General features: G+C 38.5%; 1 protein-coding gene across 1 annotated transcript; it reads left to right on the top strand.

Annotated features, from left to right (window-relative positions):
* Positions 1 to 3,755: 3,755 nt before the first annotated feature.
* On the top strand, positions 3,756 to 24,351 carry LRRC72 (leucine rich repeat containing 72). The gene is given in 13 exon segments (XM_040593265.1): positions 3,756 to 3,788; positions 5,381 to 5,405; positions 5,408 to 5,458; positions 8,897 to 8,916; positions 8,918 to 8,965; positions 11,842 to 11,923; positions 13,402 to 13,515; positions 17,858 to 17,900; positions 17,902 to 17,951; positions 20,028 to 20,128; positions 20,130 to 20,190; positions 23,203 to 23,297; positions 23,299 to 24,351. Coding segments are annotated over 13 exon segments (843 nt in total). The 3' UTR covers positions 23,419 to 24,351.
* Positions 24,352 to 25,163: the final 812 nt, after the last annotated feature.

Raw genomic sequence — 25,163 nt, 5'->3', positions numbered from 1 at the left:
TATCTCCCAAAATTCTGCTCCTGAACTCGTTAAGGTCACTAGGACGTTGTCAGTGCCATCAGCAAGATTAATAGTCTGAGCGAGAGCAGTGATTCAAATGCCTGAATGCTTTAGACAGCGTGGAGTATTGGAAACATCTGCACAGGGCTTGCAGCTACTGGACCTACGGGAGACCTGCACTCTTGTGGAGCAATAGCTGGAATGCAGGTGGGATATCCTGCTGATCTTTCCCCAGGCTTCTGGGTTTCACCTGATAAACACTGATAAAATATTTCCGGTAACAAGAAGAAAAAAGGAAATATGCATTTATCTACAATATTTTGCATTTACTTCACTTCTTTCCAAGTGAAATTTATTTACAACCTGAAAAGCAAGTTAATTGTGCTCATTTCTATGTAGCATTAGCAAAACACAGGCAATTTTAAAACTGTCCCGGATAATTCTCTCTTTTTTTTGATGGATGTTCTGTAAGTATGCAGAACTGTACAAACATGCGAGATGGAAAAATAGTTCCATAGTAGGATCTCTGTTCTTTGGGGGGTTAGACTAGATGACCTCCAGAGATCACTTCCAACACAAATTAGTTGATTCTATAAAATGAAGATGAGTTTTTAAAAATACCTTTTGGGAAAAAGCCGTACAGCAGAGTACCTTTGATGATAAGAATTTAATTATAAAAGATAGTAAAGAATTGTGCAAGCACCATTCTGTTACGGTACCCATCTCTTAAAAAAAGTGATAAGTACAATCTTACTATTTTATTTTTCATTGTTAAATATTTTTTTCTTTTTACACTAAATAAATATGCTGTAAAAATGCAGGCCCAGCCAGGTAGATACACTGAAACACACTCAACATTAAATCAGGGGTCAATAAGACTACAAAGGTGAGACTAATATGGAAGTAGTTTAAATTATTTGTATGAAAAAGAAAATACTTTTAATTAAAATATTTGGGACATTGCATGAAACAAAAATCTTACTAGTATAATATATGTAGAAATTGAGACCTTCAAAACTGCAATTTGTAGAAATTATACAGGACTTGAAAAGCAGAAATCGAATATAAACGCTGAAATATAAAGAACAGAGTTCTAATATTGTAGGCAAAGAACAACTGAATTTTGAAGATTATAAACTTTGATGACTAAAAATACCCGTATTAGACATTACTTTTAGCATGTTGCATCTTTCACAGCTATTGAACAACAAAAAGCCATTGTGTTATCAATTTTTCAGTGAAGCCCTACTGAAATCATTGGGAAGTCAAAAAAAACAAAAAAAAAAAATGGCAAAATTATTCAGTCCATCACCTAATTGTTGCCAAAGTGTCACTTGCTAGACTGTGATAAAGTCTTCCCACCATATTTTCCCAAGAGAGGATGGAGAATGTGGGCCATTGGACTAGAAAGCACCCAAGCCATTATACAGGGACTCAGGGATGGGGACAGAGACAGGTTACATTTTAAACCAGGTTTAATCTGAACTTTACTATCCAAAGAAAACGCATGCTTCTATAACGTGGTCTCTAAAGTGATACAGTGATGACCCCCTCTACCCATGGCGTGCAGTAGGAGCATGGAAATACTCAAATGCACTATGAGGCTTCTGAGGTACCTTAGGGAATAGGTGTTCCTCTGTGGGTCAGATGAACTCCTTAGGCATTTCAGTCCTGGGGGTTTACAAAATGAATAATCTCCTGTTCTGTCCTACCACCTTTGTCAGTAAAAACAGAACATCTGTGCTTTCCCCTGTTTTTATGTTGTTACCACATACTGTAAGATCATGTCTTGTTGCAACTGTGTATCCATGTATAATAAGCAAATTAAGTATTTTTAGCACAGAAGTATAATGAGGACTTTTTGGAAAACATATATAGAAAGTAAGTAATTATTCTGAATATCCCAAAGGACAAGTGAGCACTTATTCATTTATGCGCAGCAATCCAGGAAGAGGATTAAATAGGTGATAGGCTATGTATTTTGGAAAAGGACAATACTTAGTCAGTGTAAAACACGGTGATAGTTCAGTCTGAGTACAAAAATGCTCATTTTCTGCCAAAGTTCCTTTAAACTGAGTGGGCATTTTAAGTGTCTATGTGCAGATGCAGAAAGAAAAAGAGATTAATGTCACTGAATTTTACACAGTTTCTACTGAGGCATCCAGACTAAGTCTGTAGCTACCAGTTATTAACAGAAACAAGTACCTCGAAAAACCAAAACATATGAAACCAAACATCAACCCACGTACGTCACACCTCTGCACTGCACCACAACCAATTATCTTCTGGAGGTTCTTTCTCCCCAGCTTTAGATTACTGGATTTGCTTGTCATATCATGTTAATGGGACTACTTGAGAAGACAATTTTATTATTAAAGTTGACTTTTTCTTTAACAAACACCTCTCCTTTCACAATTCCGAAATGGTAGCTTTATCTCGTTGACTGAAAACAGAGTGCCCTAATGTAAAATAAAAAAATACAGATCTGTGTACCGGTTTCTTCTTCTCCAGTACATTTCCTCTTTTTATGTTTTTTAATACCCTACAGATATTTTTAGAAGCTAAAATAAGTGATTAAAGACATTTCTACTGTCAGTTTTATACTTTTAAGATGTCTAGCCTGTCTCATTTCAGGTTTCTATTTGTTTAAAGCTAACTAGCTGAAATGGAAGCCACCCACACAATTTTTCCATGAAAATTAGGTATTTGCAATATAATACTTGTACTGTAGTTCTATTCCTCCATCATACACACTACATCTAGTTTCAGTGGTCTGAACAAGCAAAGGCATGCACATAATTAATTCCATGAGGGACAGCTTATTCATATATTTGCACACACAACTCTTGTTCTTTGTATATCAGTTACACATAATTTACAATGACTATTTCTGCCAACTTGCGTACTCTGTGTAAATTAAATTCTAAATAAAGCTCCAAGTTTTCAGACGTATTTTTGCTGTAGCTTGATCAAACATTTTCTATTGTCCTACATGCATATAAGTGTGCACACACGCATGCACACAAAATTGCTTTTTCTGTTTTTCAGCTTGTGCCACGCAGTAAAATTTTTATAAAAATAACAACATGGCAACAGTTGCTTGCACATGTGGATGTCATAAACATTTTGTGTTACTTTACAACCAAACTCCATTAAACGCACTGTCACAGCTGCAGGCCCGTCCCAGGAGCCAGCACGGGAGACACGCTCTCAGGCACCAAGGTGATTCCTAAGTTGCAGATATGTAAGTATATGGTGTAGATTGGTTGTAAAACTCACAAGTGTTTTCTTTGTGTCATATAGACATACATGCACATAGGATTTGTGCTTTAAAAAAAAAATAACCCCAAAAAATCAAAACCAAACACCCCAGACATACACAGGAATGTCGTTTAAAGCAAAAAGGCAGCAGCACACTTTTCCAGGGTTGTGCACGATAGGAGCCACGTGGCTTCCCAGCGGGAAAGCAGGTCTCTCCCCGTTTCCCCGGGCCGTCGCTGTCCCGGGGCCTGCCGCAGCGACACCGCGGCCCCCCTCCCGCCCCCGCAGCCCGCCATCGGCCTCCTTCCCCCCGCACGGAGCCCCGTCTCGATGAACGTCCAGGCCCGCGCTGCCCGGCAGAGGCTCAGGCTCCCATCTGGGGTCGAAGCGGTGGCACCGTTTCTAACGGGGCGCTGGGACGGGGCCGCCCCCTCCCCGCCAGGCCGGGCCGGGCCGGGCCGGGCCGCTCCCTGTCACCCCCGCGAGGCGCTAAAATGGCGGCGGCCGCCCGCGCCGGTGGCAGGTGAGCGCAGCGGCGGCCTCTCCCCTCGCCCCGCCGCGCCCCGCCCGGAACGGCCGCCCCTGCGCGGCCCCTCGCAGCCCGCTCGCCCCCGCAGCGCCCCCGGCCCGGCCCCACAGGCGGGCGGCGCCGGGCTCGCCCCCTCGCCGTGCGGGGCCGGGGGCGCGGAGGCGAGGCGAGGGCTGGCTGGCGCGCAGCGAGCGAAGGCGTGCCTGGCGGCGGGGCTGCCCTCCCCCGCTCGGCCGGGCAGCCCGGCGCGGTCCCGCCACCCTCTGTTCGCCCCGCGGCGGCAGCGGGCGGCTCGGCTCCTCCGGGAGAGCCGGCCCCGGCACCTGCGCCACAGCCTGCCCCTGGGGAGCGCCCGGCCGGGAGGAGCCGCACGCCTGAGCGCTGCGGGAGCGGCCGCTGTGGCGGGGGGGCTGGCTGGGAGGGGCGGCCCCAGCGTGTGGGGAGGGCGAGGGCTGGGGCAGCGGAGGGGGGGGGCTACAAGCCGTGGGGCACGGCCTTGGCGGCTGGCGAAGGCAGTATCCGAGATGCCGGCCCTCTGAAGCAGCTGTCCGATCCCCATCCGTACGCCTGCCGGCCTTCGGCACTCCCAGGGGCAGATGTTGACACGCTTGGAGTTGGCGGACAGCTGCTGTTCTCTAGATAGAGCTTGTTCCACCTGCAGATTTTATCTGTGTAGAAAGAAAGACATGGCCATTTGTCCCAGCTCCCCCCGCCCCTGCCTGACAGCTGCGGTCAGGCTGTGGGCCGGCGAGCTCCTGGGCGAATGGCCACTGGCCCAACACCAGCTCTGCGGGACAAGCGGCTGCGAGCGCCTTTGCTTCTGCTGTTCAGGAGGTGCCGCAGGCCCGGCACACCCGCCGCAGTCACTGCGTGTATGTGCAATGCGCCCAGGATGCGCTGGAGTGGTCGTGCAGCCAGTACAGGCCGCTCCAGATATGCCCATCCAAGTCCCGGTTTTGTGTTTTCAACAATAGTGATCTTAATGATGTAGGGCATAACAACACATGCAGTAAAAACATATTTTTTTCTGATCGATAATTTTATCAGCTGCTAGAAAACCCAGGTCCATAATCCTTACGTTACTAGGATTCATTGCTCTAGCAAATCATAGCACATCAGTAATATCCTCTGAAAAAACAAAATTGTGTCTGTATTTTTCAACATGAAATGAACAAGCAGAGTTTTCTGGATGCATGATTTAAAACATCATGTGCATAAAGTTGCATAAAATAAAGTTGCGACTGCATTGCAAGGTAAGCAGTTTTCTTGATCCCCTGTGCTGGGTTGGCTGACCTGAGTGAGAAGCCCACCCTCCAGTCAACGTAACATTACTTTTTCACTTTGTGTCTATGAACTGTGATTCTCCACAGAAAAGATGATTAGTGTAAGTGTAACATAATCGTTGGAGGATTTCTATCAATTTAAAATAGAGTCTTTTAATTCAGTATCTCTTTAACTCTTTTAGACTTATGTTATAGTTTGCCAGGTGCTGTGATATATTAATTCTGGTGTGCATATTAATTTAGACACTGAATATGCATATTTTATAATGTAACCTAAAATTATGCAGTATATTCTGCTGACTGTCAGGCCATAAAAAAATGGCTGAAGATGTGTGCTTTAAGAGGAATGTGGATGTCTTAGCATTGTATCCAGCTGGACAGTTAAGTAAAGTATGTTTCTCAGTTTGGCTTTTAGTAAAAGTAAAGCACACAGTAAATGGTAACCTTTCATAGTACTTTCTGTATCAGATGTTCCCTGAACATCGTTTGTATGTGAAATGTCAGTAAATCATATTTATACCTAGTCCATACATGTTGTGAAGGAAGAAATGGTGAAGATATACTGACATACACAGCAGAGCTGTACTCGCAGTAAGCAGTTAACTGCCTCAGCCCTAGATACACAATCCTTCTCGGCAACCCAGAATTGCTTGAGGGTCTTTAAGTTCACAGAGTTGTGCGTGAACTTCTACCACAGGGAGCAGAGGAGTGAGGCTTAATGGGCTGATCTCTGCCTGTTCTAACTGGCTCGTACGGCTGGGTGGAAAGAGTATCAAGAAGGCAAACGAAAAAACACAGGACCTGCCCAGTCTAAGAACTGCCAAATTTCTGACCTCCCTGAAGAAATCTGTTATTGCAACAGTAAAACTCAGTGGTAGCACCTTTGAAATTACCTGCATCTCTACTACTAAGAATGGAGGGCAGGGCAACATGAAGTGAGTACAGGAACACTTGTTTGGGGCTGGCAGTACTGATCAGAGAACTGATCTCCGAGAGCTTTGTGAAACAGCTTAAGATGTAGGGCAGATGAGGAGAAGAAACCATGCGAAGTGAAGGAAGGCAAAGCTTTCATGAACCTGTGGGTGTTCTAGGTTGATAGAAGTGTATGTTGTAGGATGAACATGCTGAGAGGCTACCATAGAAGGATGGATACATGACAGGGCATACTTCAAAGTTTTTGGAAAGCGTACTTTGAATTTCTGGCCAGGGCATCATTCCAAGTGTTGCATACCTGTCTGCAGCCTCACAACTGCATCTACTGTTTGTATGGTTAATATCATAGATAAAGAACTAATGTAATTTAATAATTCAGGGACAAGGTTTTCAAGGTCTCTAGGTCCTATGAATGAAAAAAAAAAAAAAAACGTGTTAAGGGGTTTCAGTGTTGTCTAGCCTTTTTTTAGTGGAAATCAGGTGGTCTTGAAAATCTACGTCTGCTCACTAGTATCTTTAAATTCCTAGTACATCTTCTGATTTACACCAAGGGTATTTGATGCTTTGTGAAAAGAAAATGTAAAACATATACTTACTGTCAAAATTATTAAAATACGTATTTTAGAAAGAAGCAAACGCATAAAATCTAAGGAAGAAGTTTAAATAATGAGTAAATTACTATATATATATATATGTTTTCTAAGTCATACAAGGAATTATTATAATGCCTATGTGTAAACAAATTAAGACTGTGTATACAGTCTTAATAGGCACATTTTCTGAGTTTAAATACCTAAATGTGTGTGCCCTTACTGGCTTTGAAATGTTTTTTTGGTGTGGAATAAAAAGAAATGTTCAGATGGCAGACACAGACACATAAGTGATCTGTCTTCCCATGAAACCTTTTTGAGAAAGATGATGCAAGGTGGCTCCTTTGATGATTGGAGAGAAGTTAATTCCTTTTATTTTATACCAATTTATATAAACCTTGAACCTCAGCCAATCTCAGTATCAGATAATGCCTCCTTACCTGTTGGTTTGGCATAATGTTCTGCTGGCTGAAATAAGAAAATGAAAAAATAATAATTAAAGTCAATCATATAAGAGGGAATGAGTTTATATTTTTAAACCACTGCTGTTAAAAGGACATGAAAAGATGTACTTTTGGACACAGAAACCTGTGATCCTAGGAAAACTGATTAACTTAGCAGTAGGTAGGAGAAGAGTGCTGCAGGCCAAAAAGGATCAGTTTGTAAGAGACATGCAAAGTCTGGAAGGCATACAGAAAGGGACAAGTTCTTTTAAAATGTTAGAGGAATTAAGCTCTACCTGGGGCAAATTAGATACCTTAATACCAGAAAAAAACCCAGACAGATCAAGGCTTGGAGATAGTCAAGATGAGGCTGTTACTAAAGAAGGAGTAAAGCTAGTTAAAATATAAACCTGTAAACTAGGTATAGAACAACAGTGACAAAGAATATGAGGAAATTTTGGCTTTTCCACCTGAAAAGTAGTTCAGGGATGTACAGGAGAATTAGATAGTAGCTTTGTAAGAGCTCTGTATGTCCTGTCAAGACTCACCTGCTTGTCTTTACTACTCGCAGTAATGTTTTTTTCTGGTTACTTGTGACAATAGACACAGAAATATGTGTTTGTTTTTATGGATTATTTGAGGAAGCCAAATAAACAGTTTAAGAAAGTAGCAATATGGGATCATCTCATTTTCAGACATACAGGAGATTAAAACTAAAGCACCTCAACTTTGTAGGGTTTGCTCTTGACATGTTTTTTTTTCCAAATGCAAGATCAGAAAAGGTATCTGCTTCCCCTTTGTATCTGGAGGGATTATTAAAATAAAACCCAAACACCAGCATCTTGGGAAGCTAGAGAGTAAGTAGGCTTTGCACTTGGAAAACGAGTAGATCATTTTAGGCTGATGGTGGGAGGTTAATTTTTATCATCAGTCCTGTTATTTTTTTTCTAAAACACTGGTGCTAGTCTTGCAGCATGTTAAAATCCACAAGGAAAGTTTTAGTGTGTCAATTAAAATTTGTCATGTAAAGGTCATCTATAATTATTCTAGTGGAAATCAAGAATATTTATTTAAAGCAATGAAAAATAAAGAGGAGCAATTAGTGAAAATTACTTGGCAGCTCACTAATATTCTCTGGTTAGTAGGTAATTTGTTATTTATAGTACACTAGCAAGCTCAAAGTGGTAGATACACAATTAAACAAAAAAACCCTACCAGCACATAGGAGATAGTTTCAGCCTCAGTGGATGTGCTGTTTGATTTAAAACAAGATGGTTAATGAATGTGTGTAAATAGCAAGTTTATATGACAGGAGAGAAGAGGGGTGAAAAAAGGGCAAGAGGTTTCACAATATGCAGTAATATGAAAAATAATAAGAAACATGTACATTGATGTGCTTGGTGTCTGTCTTCTGTTGCCTGTCTGGCGCTCGGGCTGGACAATCCACACTGCATCTTCAATGCAGCTTTCCTTTTAGGTTTGTGATGCCAGGATGCCAAACTTCTCCTGTGTTCTAAGCAGGATTTCTACAAACTGCAAAGTACATGGGGCTCATACTCCCTGGAAAAATAAATGCTGTTATGGAAAAAAAAAAAAGAATATATCACTTAGTTTGTTTCCATTTCTTTACCATCTGCTGCTTTGTACTTTCAGGTGTGTAGAGTGCTTGCACTGTCTCTGCCATCTTGTTCTTTGCATCTTTCTGTGCTATGATTTCTACAGAAGTATGGCTTTTTAGTGCTTGTATAATATTATTTATAAAAAAATAAACCATTTATAAAGTGATTAAGCACCATTAATGTTAAAAACTTTGTTACTCTTTTTTCTTGTTTTGGTTTTTCTTTCCTTCTACCATAGGACTAAGAAGTATCCCAAGTCTTATCACGGTTTCATAGGTTAAGGCATTTGTGGATTAACAGCAACAAGGTAAGAATGTATTCCTTTAAAGAGCAGAATTATACATCTACACTCCCTGATTATTATTTCTTATTTTTTTAACATGAAGTATTATGTAATTGTCAAGCTACTAAATTATTTTTAATTTCCAGGCAAATTTAACTGATTTAAATATGACAGATTTGAACAAACAGTATTCTTTTGCATTAGAGAGTGTAAGCTGATATATTTTCTTTTAGATTTGCATCACATTTATAAATTTTGTGTATTTAAGAAACTGAGGTTTTGTGCTAATACCTTAGCAATAAAAAGAAACATTGAGTGTATTTTGAGCTAAACTATTGGCAAAATTGCCTGGTAGCATACCGATACCTGAGGTCTGGGGTAGCAGTTTCAGTGTAACTCATAGCAAGTATACTCTACCCACCAGAGTGGGCAGCTCTTGGAGCAGGCGGAGGGGTGCTATGGCTGTAAAGTGTTCTTGTGACAACTTCTGGTCTTCCTAGTTTTTCAGGAAAGGAATGGACTGCAGGAAATGTGTAGCTGGGTTTTTTTATGCTTTTGCAGACACGTGTCATTTATTTCCTGGCAGGCTGGTGGCTGAAGTGAGACTACATTCTGCCCAGATGCCCACAAGAGTGACATAAAACTCTTTAAAATGTGCTTCTCCCTGTGCACAGTAAGTAGCTCTGCAAGGCTGGGGTTGGTGGGGTATCTTCAACCATTATGCAGGCTGTTATGTCACCTAAATATGTTCAGTTTCCAGATTTCCAGGCAAATAATTGGAGTATGACATTGGGCCACATTAATTTCTCTTGTTTCCAATGCGGCACTGCAGGGTCCTAAATCAGTTACGCAAATGACATGCCTTACTTTTTCCATCTGTGCAAATCTAGATTATGGTATTTATTATATCCTTATAGGGGGTTTAAGACAATGCTCTGTCAAAGTTTCTGGACACTACAGTTTCCAGCCAAGTCTAAGCACATTGTATGTTACACAAAATCAACTACTTGACAGTAGAATTATCTGATTTAGAAATCTCCAAACACGTAGCCAACCATTATTAAATAGTTGAATTGAATACAAACCTTCACCGTCAGCCACTGGTAGTTAAAAAGCAAGAAAAGTGATAAACCCCACAGATTTCTAAACTGCGTTTAAATATCTTACTGTACAGTAGTTTACATGACTTCCACAGTGGGCCAAAGTTCTAAAACACCAGAATTGCTTGCTCAGCTAAATAAGTAGCTCTGTGAGCAGCAGAAAAATAAATTTACATTCCGTGTCACTTAGGAGTGTATGTGTATCTGCTGCCCCAGGCTAACATCAATTATATAGCCTGTCACCTTCATTGAAAGACCTGTGGTTATCCAACTATTTTCAAAAAAAGCAAAAATATGGATACATTAAAAGGTTGAACTAAAACCACAGGTATAATAAGGCCTTCCCTTGTATTCCTAAAGGATACTAAAGAACAAGAAATGGCCAGATGAATAAGCAGAACTGATCTTGCTGACCCTAAAAGATAAATAAATCTGATTTTTGCACCAATCTCACTTTCCTACCTAGGCAGTAACAAAGAGCATTCTTCTTTTGTTCTATACAACTTGTGTGGAAATGTCATTTTCTATATAACATGTGGAGAAGCCACTCAGTGGCTTTTCTTAGGAGAAAAATGCTCTAATAGGGGAAGCATATTTTTCTGAACTCAGAAGATGACATCTTTTTTCGTTCCTTAAAAATTCATCACAATAATTTTGTCACAAAAAAGCAACTTTCAGATGATGCTAAAAACCCCCAAACTTGTCAAAGATAGGGAAACACCGCTATATACAGTAGGGGTGTGTGGGCTTCACACCATACAAGAATCATTGTGAAGAGTAAGATCTTTTCGTTTGTACAATATTGCTGTTTTCACTGAACCAGCTTTTTCTGAGGTGAAGCAAGACTCAGAGAATGGTATTATTTTGAACTGTGAAGTATCTTTTCGCAGAGGATTTCAGGGAACATAGGAATGGAAAAATCTCTGTCTTAATCTCCGCCTTCCAACTTTCAAATACTGTTAATGCACAGAGCAAAGCACGTTTGTTTTAAAATCAGTGGCACAATTCAAGGACAGAAATCATTCCTCCATTTTGCATCACAGAAAACAAAGTAATGTCAGGAATAAAATTGTTTGTTGTTCTTGCATTTAAACTGTAGGAGAAATACTTAGGCACCATTATTACTCCCAGTTCTCAACTATTATAATGGTCAGTTTGGTATCCCATTGCATATACTTTACCTTGCATTCAAGTCAAGACAATAATTAGAAATTAGCTTCTCCAAGCAAGGGGATGAGTTTTCATAGGGACGGAAGATAACTCTTTATTGGGAATATACCCATACATACATTTTTTGTTCTGTAATTGTAATTGATTCTGTAACTGTCATTAAATGTCATTTTTGGAAGTCTAGAACATATATAAGCTCTTTGGACCTGCTAATGAAGAAGTAATTTTAAAATTAGATGCTGGGCTTATGGAAGGGTTTATTTCAGGAGTACTTTTAAATCAACATGGAATTATTACATTCTATAAGGGTGTTCTTACAGTAAAAAATATTTCAAATGTGAATAGAAGTAAAAGAAAATATGAAGACCAGTAATTCAATGAAATCTGTTTCCAAATACAAGTACTAAATTTGTAGTTAAAAAAATTGGGTAGGGCTGTGCTATGTGTATTTGATGTGTAATCAGTACTTTTAATGAAGATTCAGCTGTCAAGAGAATACTTAAACCAAGAGTTCTGAACAGAAATGCAAGAAACTACCTACAGTTAAATCGTTTTCAACATGCTGAGTTTATACTTCTCCAAAGTTCAGTTTAGACTGACACGTAACAGTTTTCCTAACTCTAATATCAGATCTAAGATTTAACTTTCTTGATCAAAAACTATGGCTTGACAAAGCTCTATCTCAACAATAATGAACTGGCAGCTATATCAGGTACCACCGCTCTTCCGTTTTCAGGTTGTCAAGCAGGGGCCTGTACTTTATTTTCTGTGTATTGGCATTCAAATTTGTGAAAGTTGACAACAGCAAGTAACTTAATGGTTGAAAGCTCCTATGTATGCATAACAATACGTGTTAATTATTAGAAATCTAATTGTTCCAGCATACCTGAGTGGCAGTAAGGTGGTATGTTTATCCTGGTCTAAGGGATGAAATGTCATTCACTTTAATTCAGGCAATTGTGAAATATTTTTGATCTCACGTGACCCTATTTCATATTGAAAATAAACATGCAGAGCTCTTTCTACATGATGATTTTTAGTCTTCTTGCTGACCAGGTACTCTGTGAGCTGATAGAAGTACCTTTTGAGAGCCATTTATGTTTAAATGATGAAAAACTAATAGCAGTGCTGACAGACTTAACATAAATAAATAAAATAAATAAAAGGGTAATAAATTAGTAAGTTGTCCCACTTGTACTGTAGCCACTAAGGTTCTGCAGTTTCTTCTTGATACAGTTACATTTATAGTCAGAGGTATTTTGCAAAGCTGCTGCAAAACCGTTTAATTGTAAAATTACATGTCTTACACTTCGATTTCAGTTTTGCTTGCTCTTGTAGGTTAAGTGGCTGTACCAGACTGGTGAATTTGTGAATGAAGAGGCCAAAGCATAATAGATTTGTGTATATTTTAGACACTTTAAATGTTAATATTTTACTTTTCTCTGTCCCTATAGAATGTTGGGATGAGAAATGGTGTTGATTAGTTTCTGTGAGATTTTGAGAAAAATGAAAGTTTGAAAGAAAAAATATGAGCACAAGAGACAATACAAAAGACAACAAAATATGGGTAACCAGAAGGGCAAGTATCATTGGTAGAGAAACATGGATGAGAAATGCTGTATAGAATTTAGAAAATGAGATGTCTAAGACTGATGTGATGTGAGGATGTGAACACATAGTCTGGGTCAGCCACAACAACATTTTGTAATAACATTTTAACACATTAATACTTATTTGAAACTGAACTATTTTCTAAGGAATTCACTATTGCTTGTGAGGTAAATGTAGTATTAGGGATGGATATAGTGCTACGTGTGAGGCAAAGGTAACACTAGGTCAGGGTAAAAGGAAGTAAAGATGTATCAAAGATTACTGGGATAATAGGGGGAAGGGAGGAAGAAGAGAGGATGCTGATGTTGATTTGTTGAGACAAGGGTGATGGGGACAAATGGAATTGGAGTGAAAAAAGTTAGACATATAGTCAAAGTATGTGAGTATGTGACTGGAAAGATAAAAGCGATACTGAAATCTCTGGGGTTTTTTTTATTATTAATCTCATGCGAAATGTTATCAAAAGGCAGGCAGAGATGGATAACTAGAATATCAAATTCAGTGTGCAGCAGAATGAAATCATTATCTAATAAAGGCAGGAAGGTATAGTGATAATAATTATTTTAAATTTTATTTCAGGTGCTCTGAAGCACTTATGTGCATTACCGATTCAGTTGCTTCGCAACAATCAGTTAAAAAAACTTGGCAAATAAGTGAAGGAACTGAAAGGAATGATAAGCTTGCAGACCCTAAGTAATACCTTGTTTTTATTTTGCAGAACAGCGAGCAGTAGTTTTTAATGTTTCCTATCAGGATGTTACTTGTCTGTTTCCACATCACTTCTCAATAGCTTTTGAAGCTAATTATTAATTTCAACCAAATTTGACAGAAGAAAGAGATATCCAAAACATGAAAATTCCACAGAGAGTACCTCAACTAAGAAAAACCTGCCAAATGAGTTCAGAAGTTAACTGGTTTTGGCTGCTGGCTAGCCAGTCTTCTGGATGAGTAGCTTGGAGGCAAAGCAGTTTACTGCTGCCTTTTTGTAAGGGAACATGAGAGTACAGAGGGATTATCATAGAGGTGAAGGGAGCTGAGAAACGTGTGTTATTGCTGTTGAGAGCGTGAGTCATAGGTTATAGAACCCAAACTCCTGCTTCATTAGTTCTGTTGCTCATAGAACTTACTTTCTGCATCTTTTGGCAGGCTGTGGATTTCTGTATTTATAAATATACTTTAGATATTAAGTATAATAATACCTGTTAAGTAGCATACTTCTTGATATACTGGCTGGAAATGAAAGTAGTATAGGCTCTGAAATTTCAAGTTATACATGACAGCATTGGCGCCACGAAGTTAAATATAAGAAGTAGCCTCCAGGGAAAGCAGGATTATATGCTATAAACCTATTGAAAGTGAAATTGTAAGCAGTCTTTTTCCATGGTTCCTAAAAGAATGTCATCATAGGTCATGCCAAACGCTCAGTACTTTGAGATAACAGGAAACAAGTTTCACATCTTAGTGACCCAGTTAATGGAGGTGAATGTCATCAAGCCATACCCCCTTATGCATTTAGAAAACTGGATGTCTGATTGCAGGAAGGGAAAATATGACTCAGAAAGTACACTTTTAATTGAACTTGATACTGGGCCAAAATTAAAAAAAACAATCAAGTGTTTAGGAAGACAACATGCCACCCAAATTACTGTAATTTTTTTCATTATATGCAAGATTGAAAAAATAGTCGATTTAAGAATGCAGTTGTTTGAAGTGGTTACGCAAAGTCTGGACAGACATCCTATGTATGAATGGTGCAGTCACTTGAATTTAATGTTATAGCCTACAAATTAATAAGGAGCTTCAACAAGCACAGGGGGTTTGTTGTACTTGTTGCAACAGTCTGTGGGAAATAAAGACAAATAGCAGATAGTTAAAGTGCTGCCGAGACATTACAAATGGCAGTCACAATGGTGTAGCAAAAACTGGGTGCGTATTGAAGTGTCCGGGACCACAGAAAAGCAAGTGTTTAAGAGAACTGTCAAGCAATATGTAGAATATACCAAACTACCCTGATAAAAGACAATTGTTCTTTATTTCAAAGACATAAGAGTAAACACTGATCAGTGGAAGAAAATAATTTTAACTTTACGTTCACTTTGTTTTGATCTTTGTAGTTATGAAAAAACTGTCATTGTGTTTGTTTCAAAGAGATTTCATAATGAGTTCTCAAATTAACAGGACTCTATTGGTTTAATAAAACACACTGTCATATTTGAAGTAAATTACAATAATAAATGAACAAAATAAAATTTAAAAGTCATATCCTATATATCAGATCATATTACTATATAATTTATATGCCTTCTTGCAATATTAAGAAATGTGAAATGGGTGCAGAATTTGCACTGTGTAGCTTTGGAAAGGGCTGTGCCCATAACTCACCTTTATAAAACAAAAACTGTTTTGGGAATGGGAGAGTTCTCACTGTTGTGAGGTTGATTTTTTTATTGCCAGACAATCTGATTAAAAACCCCGCTTGCTAGCCTTCAACAGAGCTTCTGGATGCATAATAATTTATTATTTTGTAGCTTTTGGGGACATTAGAACTATTAAAATGGGCAGTCTAATACACTACTATTGTTCACTTTAGAATTAGTATTCAGCTGCCAAAATGTTGTGTTTCTCTTCCTTAAGGCCGTCTTGTGATTTTTTAGCCACTGCCCTGCACTGGATTTATAGCATACTACTATTCTTCTTCAGGCATTCAGGGAAGACACTCAGCTTCTAAAGATTTACTGGATGGGTTGCTCACAACTGCAGCCTTCTGGGAGATACAGAAGGTTTCTTTATGGGCTCACCTTGTGTTCACATCTCCCTGTTGGAATCCAAGATTTTTGTTATGTACTTTGTAAGTTGCCTGAACTGATTTATTATCCACAGCTGATAACATCTTGCTGCTAGACCTCAGAAAACTCTTTTTGTTCTTCACTATGTTTCTACCACAGTAGTTCTTTTCTGCCCCATGTGGGATAGGCACACTGTTTTCCTACATTCCAAATAGAGAAAACAGACAAAACTGTGGCAGAAGAAAGCATTATCCCTAATTTGTAAAAGTAAAATTGCATGCCTTGACAGGAAAGTAGATAGCAGAGCCAAGAATGGATCCCAGATGTTTTGTAAAATAAGACCATCTTGATCCATACAATGGATGGATTTATTGTAAGAATGAGCAGTAGAAAAATTCATATACTCCAAAATAAACCTACAAGTAAGTGTTGAGGAGGGACATGCTCCGATTATCATCCGGATTCAGAAGTACTTAGTATCAGCCCTGGTTTGTGCCTTGGAAAAATCTCTCTTGAATCTTTATTCCATCCCACTACCAAACATACCTGCTTTTAAAGATCTTTCTGAAACATTTTTGTCTCTGGAATGCTATGACATACTTTCTTGACTCGAGAACAGACTTATCAAATGTATACCTAATCTTCTTTCTGATTAACACTTTGTAGAAAAACTAGATATATGCTACTTTGGTAAAAATGGAACTTTTTTTTTTTTTTTTTTTTTTTTGCTGCCACCTTGTGGGTCTTGTAGTACTTTTAAGTACAGTAACTTTTTAAAAGCTGTTGAAGAACTAAAATATTGTAATATTTTAGTTCTCTGAATACATGAACAGGTGTTTTCTGTGTAGGAGATACCAAATACCCATTCCAACCTTACCGCGCCCTGAAAATAACCGCTAAATCACATCAGGCAGTGGGCTGTCTTTGGCAGTCATACATATCCTGAAGAACATAAAATGGTGTCTTGTAGTTTACAAATCTGTGTGAAAGATTTCCAGACTTTTTTCTTCTTCTAGTATTCTCTTATTTGCTTCTTTAATACCATCTTTTCTTCCCTAACTGCTAAAATTACATGTAACAGGTTTTTTTACCCTAGAGTGATTATTAGCCATAGCCTGTCCTCAGAAAAAGAGAAACAGACCAGTGTAAACCTTGGTAGAAGGTATCAAAATTATTAATTTAAGGTATTTTTTTTTCTTTGCTCCAATCTCAAGGTGGCAGCCTCCCGATTATTTTTACTGTCTCAGAAGAACAGCATTAGTATAGGGAGAAAAATAGCACTATTATGTTTTCCATTTAGGAAAAAACTCCACCCAGAAACACTTCTTTATTTGTTTACTTGCTAGCTAGGTAGCTAGTTAGGAATGAGCCAGTTTCTATTTTAATCAACCTCAGATATCACTCTCATGAAACATACTGATCTGACACACCAGCTAGGCAAATGTTCCACATCTGGCAGAGCAGCAGCACAGGGATGACACCTGTCTCTGGGTTGCAAAGGTTCGGTTATTCAGGTGATAGGAACCTGAACCTGAGTATTTTAGTCAAGTTCTTAATGGGCTTATGGAGCTTAGTACCTCAAGTCTCAATGAAAGTTAGCGGGACCCAGGTTCTCACAAATTCAGGCCCTTTTAAACATTTTCCTCTTTAAGTCTCTTGAGTTTTCAAACTCATCGTCTGCCAAAACATTAGAGGACTGGGTGTTTACATTTTATATTGTGTCTATGGGATAAAAACTATATATCAGCTACGATAAAGCCTTAGGTATCCTAAAGCTTATCTGGTTATAATAGCTCTCTCCCTCTACAAATTTTGTGTCTTACCCTTAAGCTGTCACACCTAAAAGACTACTATTATTTAAACTAAGCATCACCTAACAATACATAAGAAAATCAAAGGCAAACACTTAGTGGTTTTGTCTGTATATCATAAAAAATAGAAAAAAAACTTCAAAGGTTTGGAGTGGAGTGCGTGATGGCACCTTTACTCAGTTCTTGCCTGTGGTATTTTGCATATTCTGCAATAAGCCAATTCTTGCAGTCTGAGTGTAGTTGAATAATTTTGCATGTGTAAAGAGGCTGTGTTTTGTTTACTTAGCATAAGATCAATTTGAATTTTATAATATTTTGTACATAATCTTCAGCTACTGGTTATCTTTACTTTTTCTGCCTTACAAAGCTAGTTGTTTTTCTTTTGCTGGGTTTGAGGTTTTTGTGATGTTGTTTGGTTTTTTTGTATACATTTTACAGACCTATTCCATAACCCTCTGGCACAAGACCCAGGCTATTGGCTTTGTGATATACTTGCTTCCTTCAGTACAGCTGCTTGACAGGAAGTGTAAGAGTTGCTTTCCTCTTCTCAAAGCATTGATAGTTGCTTTTGATTTTAATCAGTTTGAGAAAATAGGTAAATTAATCTTGCCTGTTCTTTTACATGCATTTGTTGGTATAGCAAAAGATCTATTGAACAGCTGCCCATGTTATTTGCAAGATTTGTCAAGAAAATAGAGGCTGTATGGCACAAATAGTTTACTTTGCCAAATACTTTTGATTTGTGTCTTTTTCATTTGAAACTGTGTATGTTTATCTTGTATCTTGGTCTGTATTTTTGGGGGGTAAGACAGATAAAAGCCTGTGCTTAGAAACATGTACCTACAGTTGTGCATTCAAACTAGTATGTTCACAAGGGTGAGCATGCTTACTTAGATACGGGTAATATCCTCAGCTATCTACGTGTTTCTGTACAGTTTAAATATGTATATGCACATTTCTTGATGAGGTACACACTGACCAAGCTTTCAAATATAAATCTTCATGAATCATAGAATCATTTAGGTTGGAAAAGACCTTTAAGATCCTCAGGTCCAACTGTTAACCCAGGACTGCCAAATCATCAAGAGGTCTTTCACAGCTTGTCTACTGTAAATTCTACAGAAAAAACCCCTGTTGTCTTAAGAATAGCCAGGTGATAAATCAATCCATAAACATGCCACAGTGGACCCAGAATATCAACTTTGGTGATCTTTGGTGATCTTTGTTTCTGGTGTTCAGAGAGCTGTGCGATTGGCAGGAAGACTGACAATTACTGGAGAGCACAGAGAAAGGTGTTGATTCCTACCCCAGCTCTACCTTATAAGAAAGAAGCAAGGAAAAACTAAGTAATCTGGAAAATCTGCTCCCAGTCTTTAGGAGAATCAGGGTGCAGGACTTGAGCCATGCAGCCACATTTGCAGGTGCTGGAAGACTGCGTCGCTCTGTCAGGAAGGGGAGCTGTTAGGTGGGCTGCAGCGAGTGCCAGGGGTTGATGAGGAGCTGCTGGATCTGACCACATGGCTATTTGCTGACACATTCACTTTGCACTGGTACCTCCAGTCTCTCGAATCTTTGGTCTTGTGTTACACCCGTGCTCAGCACGTCTGTCAGACTGTTTTATTAATGATCATTTTTGACTAGGGAGTGATGACTGAGGCTTAATGTGCTGGAAAATACGTGTTGCATTTACAGCTCTAGAAACACTTCTGTAAATTTTCCTGGACTTAATCTCCTAAATACAGTTATGCTGTAATCAGTCCTGGATTAAGACTGGAGGCATTAATTTGTATCAGGCTGTACCCTGGACTTTCTATTTAGTGAACTATTTCTCTAACACTACAAAGCTTCTTCACCATCTGTGGAACATTACCACAGCGTAGTCCTGGCTGTCTCCTTTACACCAGACGTGCTCACACTTCTGTTACCTCTAGGCATGACTCCTGCAGTTCCTTCCTAATTGGTCCCCTAGACACCACGACTTATAAACATACGTGAATTCAAAATGCTTCTGCCAGAGTTACTTGTTCTAAACCTTTTAGCTCACTTCTGTTCCATAGCTGAAGTACTTAGATTAATATGCAGTTCAGATCATTGAAGTTATCCCCTATTTGACTTAACGGTCTCCAACTTGTTGTTTAATATTTAAACTTATTTTTTAATTAAAGTGCAAACCAGGAAAATTTGAGCTTTTGTTTTCATTGCACTCCTACAGTTTTCTCTGTAATTAAGCAATGGGAATTGAACTGGCCTTGAACCAGGACTTGGTTTTGCTGTTCATACAGAAACTTCCAAATCTTCACGGACTTCTGCAGTAGGTCTCACTTACGCAGTATGAAAAGTCTTGCTTTCTGGTTTCTTGGTTTAAAACTTCTGATCCTACCGCACTCAGAAGAAAAGACTTTAATTTATTGGACAGAGCTTTACCCTAAAGCCTTAGGAAGTATCACTCCATGTTCCCATTTTGAATTGTGAAATTCTGAAGATTTACACTGCTATTGTTACAAAGCTCTGCACAAAAAAAGTGAATCACCTTGTGCAATCAGATAGATAATACCAGCCTTTTCAGTTGATATAACAAATAAACTTTTTATATCCCTTTTAACAACAGTTACACAAAGAGAAAGGGAGTCAGCACTTCATCTTTGTAACCGCAAAAGGTCTTGTGTTATGTAGTCAATGGCTTTTGGAAAGAGAATAAAATACGCCCCTGGGGACTACAGTGGGATCTAGCAGATGCACTCAACCAGCCAGAAGACTGATGATGCCCTCAGGTATTTATAAAAATTTAAGGAAAGGCATACATTTTTAGGCAATTTGAATTAGATAAAGTTATTTTTATTGATCTGATAAAAGGGTTTTAGTAGTAATAATAATAATAATAATAAAAATGTTTTAGTAATGAAGTATAAATTCATCAGGAAGTCAAGGAAATTGCTTCATAAAGTAGTAGTAGCAGCAAGAGGCAACAAATGAATCCTTCTACCGAGAGTATTGTGGTGAGTTCTAGGCTCTCCCTGTAGTTCCAGAATTTTCTTTAAAGATAGCTGAACAAACAAAATATCATTTTTCCAATATGTCTTGTCAGTGTTTAGTTTTACTTTTATTTAATTAAAAACATCTCAATACAGTTCTAGGCTGAGTCTCAAGACAGTGATCAGCATCATAGAGTTTTGATGCCCTCTAGTGCTTTTATAAAATAATCTCTTGAAGAAAGTATTTTCTTCTAAATACTGTTTAAAATTTTACGTATCTTGCCTGGTTTGGTAAGCAGTTTCCTTTTTATGCTTCCCAAGCTGAGAATATTTTAATGATGTCTTATAATAGCATATCACATAATTTTTAGACTTCTTAAAACATTCAGATCTGGAAAACAGCATGATCCTGGCATAAGCAAGCAGGTGACTATCACCTGGCACCTCTGACTTGTACCATATGACCATCCAGAACAAACCTTGAAATCCCACACAGTCTCATCTGCTGTTTTGATGCTTTAAAAACAAAAAATGTTGTGCACAGATGACTGAAATGGTATCATTTTAAACAGTAATGTAGATAATGTTTAGAACGGTAATTACATACCTGCAATTTATATATATTTCTTTAATGTGTATATCAAAAAAGTAAACCTGAAAGTAGTGTATTTAACAGGAATTTTGAAAAGGCTGGGAAAAAAACGGTAGTTTAATCTTTTTTTTTCCCCTTTTTTTTTTTTCTGATAATTATCATACTAGGCATAGAATTGTCTTTATCTCTACCATGCAATCATTCACATATATAGACAGTGACATCATTTTTCTGTGAAAGAAAAAAAAGTGCATGGAAATGTATGTCTACAGGAAATAAAATACAAGAACTACATAAGTTTTTTTAAAAAACAACCCAACAGATACTTGTTTCCACAGTAATTTAATAAAAGATTAACTTGAACATTTCAAATCATCTGCTAGTTTTCAGTTCATTTGAACAAGGAATTTAGGATCAATTAGGACAGCTAATCAAAATGCTGTACAGCATTAATGTTTTAATTTGAACTTTTTGTTAAAAGTTTTGAATTTGGAAATCCCACAAATAAATAATTAATTTGGGGGATTTTTTTCTTTTCCATCTCTGAAGGATTTACTCAATTTCCTCTTCTCTTGCCTAAAAAAATACCCTAACCAGAGAAAATGTCCAGTAAAAATGAGCTTTTCAGAAAAAAATTCTGGTCTTTGTATTTAACATACTTGCAACTCTATACTATTCTGATGAGACAACCTACTTGCTGCTGTCTGAAACGTAATATTGAAAGGTATTCCACATTTGGAAATGGGTATATAAAAATGGTGTTTATTTATAAGATCAAATACTCATCACTAGAAAAAACAGGCTTTAAGTATTAAAGCATCAGAAGAGCTGTTCTATATTATGGCCCAGAAAACTTTCTCCTGACTGGCTGTTCAAAAGTACATACTCTCTGGAAAATATTATGACTTGTAGAATTCAACTTTTTTGGCCTGCACTTGATGTTACTTTTATTCTTTTAAATTTCAAAATCATAGAAATGAATGTAAAACTTATCTCTGTTATCTTTGTGTCTGGATTGAGGCAGTCTGAGTGTTGCATTTTGAGGTGATACATTTTAGATGCCATCTTTATAACAGCAAATTTACAAACTTCAAATATCAGGCTTGTTTTTATTTTCTAGCTTTACTTGTGGAAATATTTGAAAAAATTATTAAGGGAAATGATAAAAACCTACACATGATGATATTCTTAACAATTTGATTTTATATCGCTGCTCACTTGAATACAGCTCTTTACAATGAAGCTAATTTACATTTAAAAATTCTTGCCCACCTTCAGTGGAGTTAATTGTCCTTATTGATAGAATTGATGTACAGCTTCCCCTCCATCGTATTTATGTAGATGCTTACACTTTGCAAGGTACCTTTTCATGACAAAGTGTGTCATACTGGGTGGACACAGTCCCATGGTTTATATTAGGTGTGTGTCACTAAAGGTACCTCTTCAGGAAATAAGTTCTTATAAGATCAGGTTTTAATATTTTATCTGAGTTAAAAGGATTTGATCTAACATGAAGTCCTTGTCAATTCTGCATTGATGATGTGTGTCTGCCACTTCTCTCTCCCAGCCTGCAGCTGTGGCAGGATGCATGAACATAAGCCTGCAGTGTTCGATTCAGAGGTTGGACTAGGGATATCGGCATGGTGGCTGGTGAAAAGAACCACAGTGAAATAAATGTATATTTGCTTTAATGCAGGGGTCCTCAAACTATGGCCCGCGGGCCGGATACAGCCCCCCAGGGTCCTCAATCTGGCCCCGGTATTTACAGAACCCCCCACCGGGGGTTGGGGGGGGAAACCAAGCAGCCGCAGATGGCTGCCTGCCACTGCATCCGCGCGCCGGCCCCCTGGTTAAAAAGTTTGAGGGCCCCTGCTTTAATGGGCATCATATCACTATGAAATCATAAAATTAGTTTTATGACTTTAATAAGAGCATTAAAAGTATACAACAATTATAATTTCTGTGGGGGAAAAAAGCAGTTGAAAATAACAAAGTATTTTTAAGTCTACTATAAATGTATTTTAAATAATTTCTAGCATGGTCTTTTTTTTCCTTAGAATCCTGTGATTTTGACCTTTTCTTATTTTGTTTTGCCACCTTGAATTTGGTAAAGGAAGGAAACCTTCCAAAAATTGAAAATTTTCCAATTCTCAGTGTCTTCATGACTTTTAACTTCACTTTCTACACAGAGTGTGTGTAGTAAATTATCTCCAAAGTAGTTTGGAAAGTTTCAGGTAATGCTCATTTGCTTTGTTCTTTTTGCAGAGTACCATTTGAGAACCCTGAAGATGCCATTTTACTACAGGCATTTTACTACAAGATCGTTAATGGAATTTTCCTCTATTGACTGCAACAAAGTAGCCACCTGTCAAGAAAGATGGATTGAAAACAAAGCAGAAGAACCCCATGAGAAGCTGACAGTCCTATTTAGATGAATGCTTTCTTCCTTAAGAAAAAAATTATTCCTCTCTAGCATGGAGATAAACCCCTCAAGTTAGTTAATCCCTCTATAAAACAAGTACACTAAACCATGCATCTAATTAAATGAACTTCCAGCCAAAAAAGTATTAGTGTAACATTCCTTTTATCATTAGATATGTAATATGGAGAGTGAAGAAAGTAAAAAACAAATTCTAAATAGTGGCAATGTTAGAATAAAAGTTGCTTGGAGCGTAATCCTTGCCATACTTTCGTTATCAGAAATTATTAAAACTAAACTGCTCTTGCCATACTTTCGTTATCAGAAATTATTAAAGCTAAACTGCAAGTTAATTTTTAAGAAACTAAGGATAAATAATTTCGTTCATTATCATTTCTACTGAAGAATTAGACTTACTGCATTCACTGGCAGTAATTTGTCTTCATCAAAATAAAGATATGAGAAAGCAACCAGTAGTAAGCTTTTCTCATCTCTGAGACAGATCAAAGTTTCAATTTGCTAGTTAGTGTGCTCCAGTGTGCACTGAAAACTCTTTAAGTTTTGTGAGGATGCTCATTTAGTCTCAGTGCGGTGGAACCATGAGTTCTTAAGCATGCCGATATCTCCCTCTTGGCTGCGGCTGCTAATATTTTCCGGGGATGCAGGCCTGTGCTTACCAGTCCTTCCGCAGAGGCAGGATTTGCTGCGCACAACGCGCTGCCCCGAGACTGCTGGCTGGTTTTAACATGCTCTTTTATAGCCAAGTGGGTCATGCAGCACTGTACCACTACACCTGACACATCCGGCTTCTACAGCCTGTTACCTTTAAGGAAGCTAGTGGGAAATGTGCACACAGAAGGAAAATGATACATTTCCTCACATCTTTTCCCCTCCATTCTGCCAAAAGCTAAGTCAGTGCTCTCTGATGTATTAAAGCCCTTCTTCAGTCTGTGGCTTGTCTTCCGAGTTCCTTCTTCGCTAAGTTAGCACAGAACCACAGGACACTCTAGGCTGGCAGGGATCTCTGGAGCTTGTTTAGTCCAACCTTCCTGCTGAAAGCAGGTCTGAGATTAGGTTATCCAGTGCCCTGTCAAGGTGAGTCAAGTATTTCTGATGAGGGACATACCCCCACTTCCTGGCAATCTCTTTCAGTGTTTAATTGCCCTCTAGAGCATTTTCTTGTATTCAGATGGAATTTCAGCTCCAACAGCCTGGGCCTGTTGGCTGTTGTGCTGCCCCTGTGCATCCCCCATCTTCTCTATAACTACTTCTAGGTATTGTAAGACTGTGATTAGATCTCCCAAAGTCATCTTTTCTCCAACAAACTAAATTCCTCCAACCCTGTGATCATCATGGTGGCACCCTCACTGGACCTCTCCTGTTTTTTAAGTCTCTCTTGAATTGAGTTGATCAAACAAGGACAAAGTATCCCGGATGTGGCCTAGCAACTGCCAAGCCAAGTGCCATAGTTACACCTTTGATCTGCTGGATATATTAGACTTTTGTTGTCACTATTTATCTTCACTGCTGGCTGCAGGTGAGCTTGCTGCCTGCACTCCAGACCTCCAGGTCTTTTTGATAGAATTATAGAATGGTTTGGGTTGGAAGGGAGCTTAAGATCATCTAGTTCCAACTCCCTGAGACAGGCAGGGACATCCTCCACTAGACCACGTTTTCAGCAGTCCCAGACAGATGCTTCGGATTACTCCATCCCAGATACAGGACTTCATCTCTGTTACATCTCATAATTCTTTTCACTTT

This window comes from Falco naumanni, chromosome 4 (genome assembly GCF_017639655.2).
Source record: "Falco naumanni isolate bFalNau1 chromosome 4, bFalNau1.pat, whole genome shotgun sequence".
NCBI classification, from domain to species: domain Eukaryota; kingdom Metazoa; phylum Chordata; class Aves; order Falconiformes; family Falconidae; genus Falco; species Falco naumanni.
The sequence above is the reverse complement of the archived record's forward strand: the minus strand, read 5'-3'. Positions and strand labels throughout refer to the sequence as shown.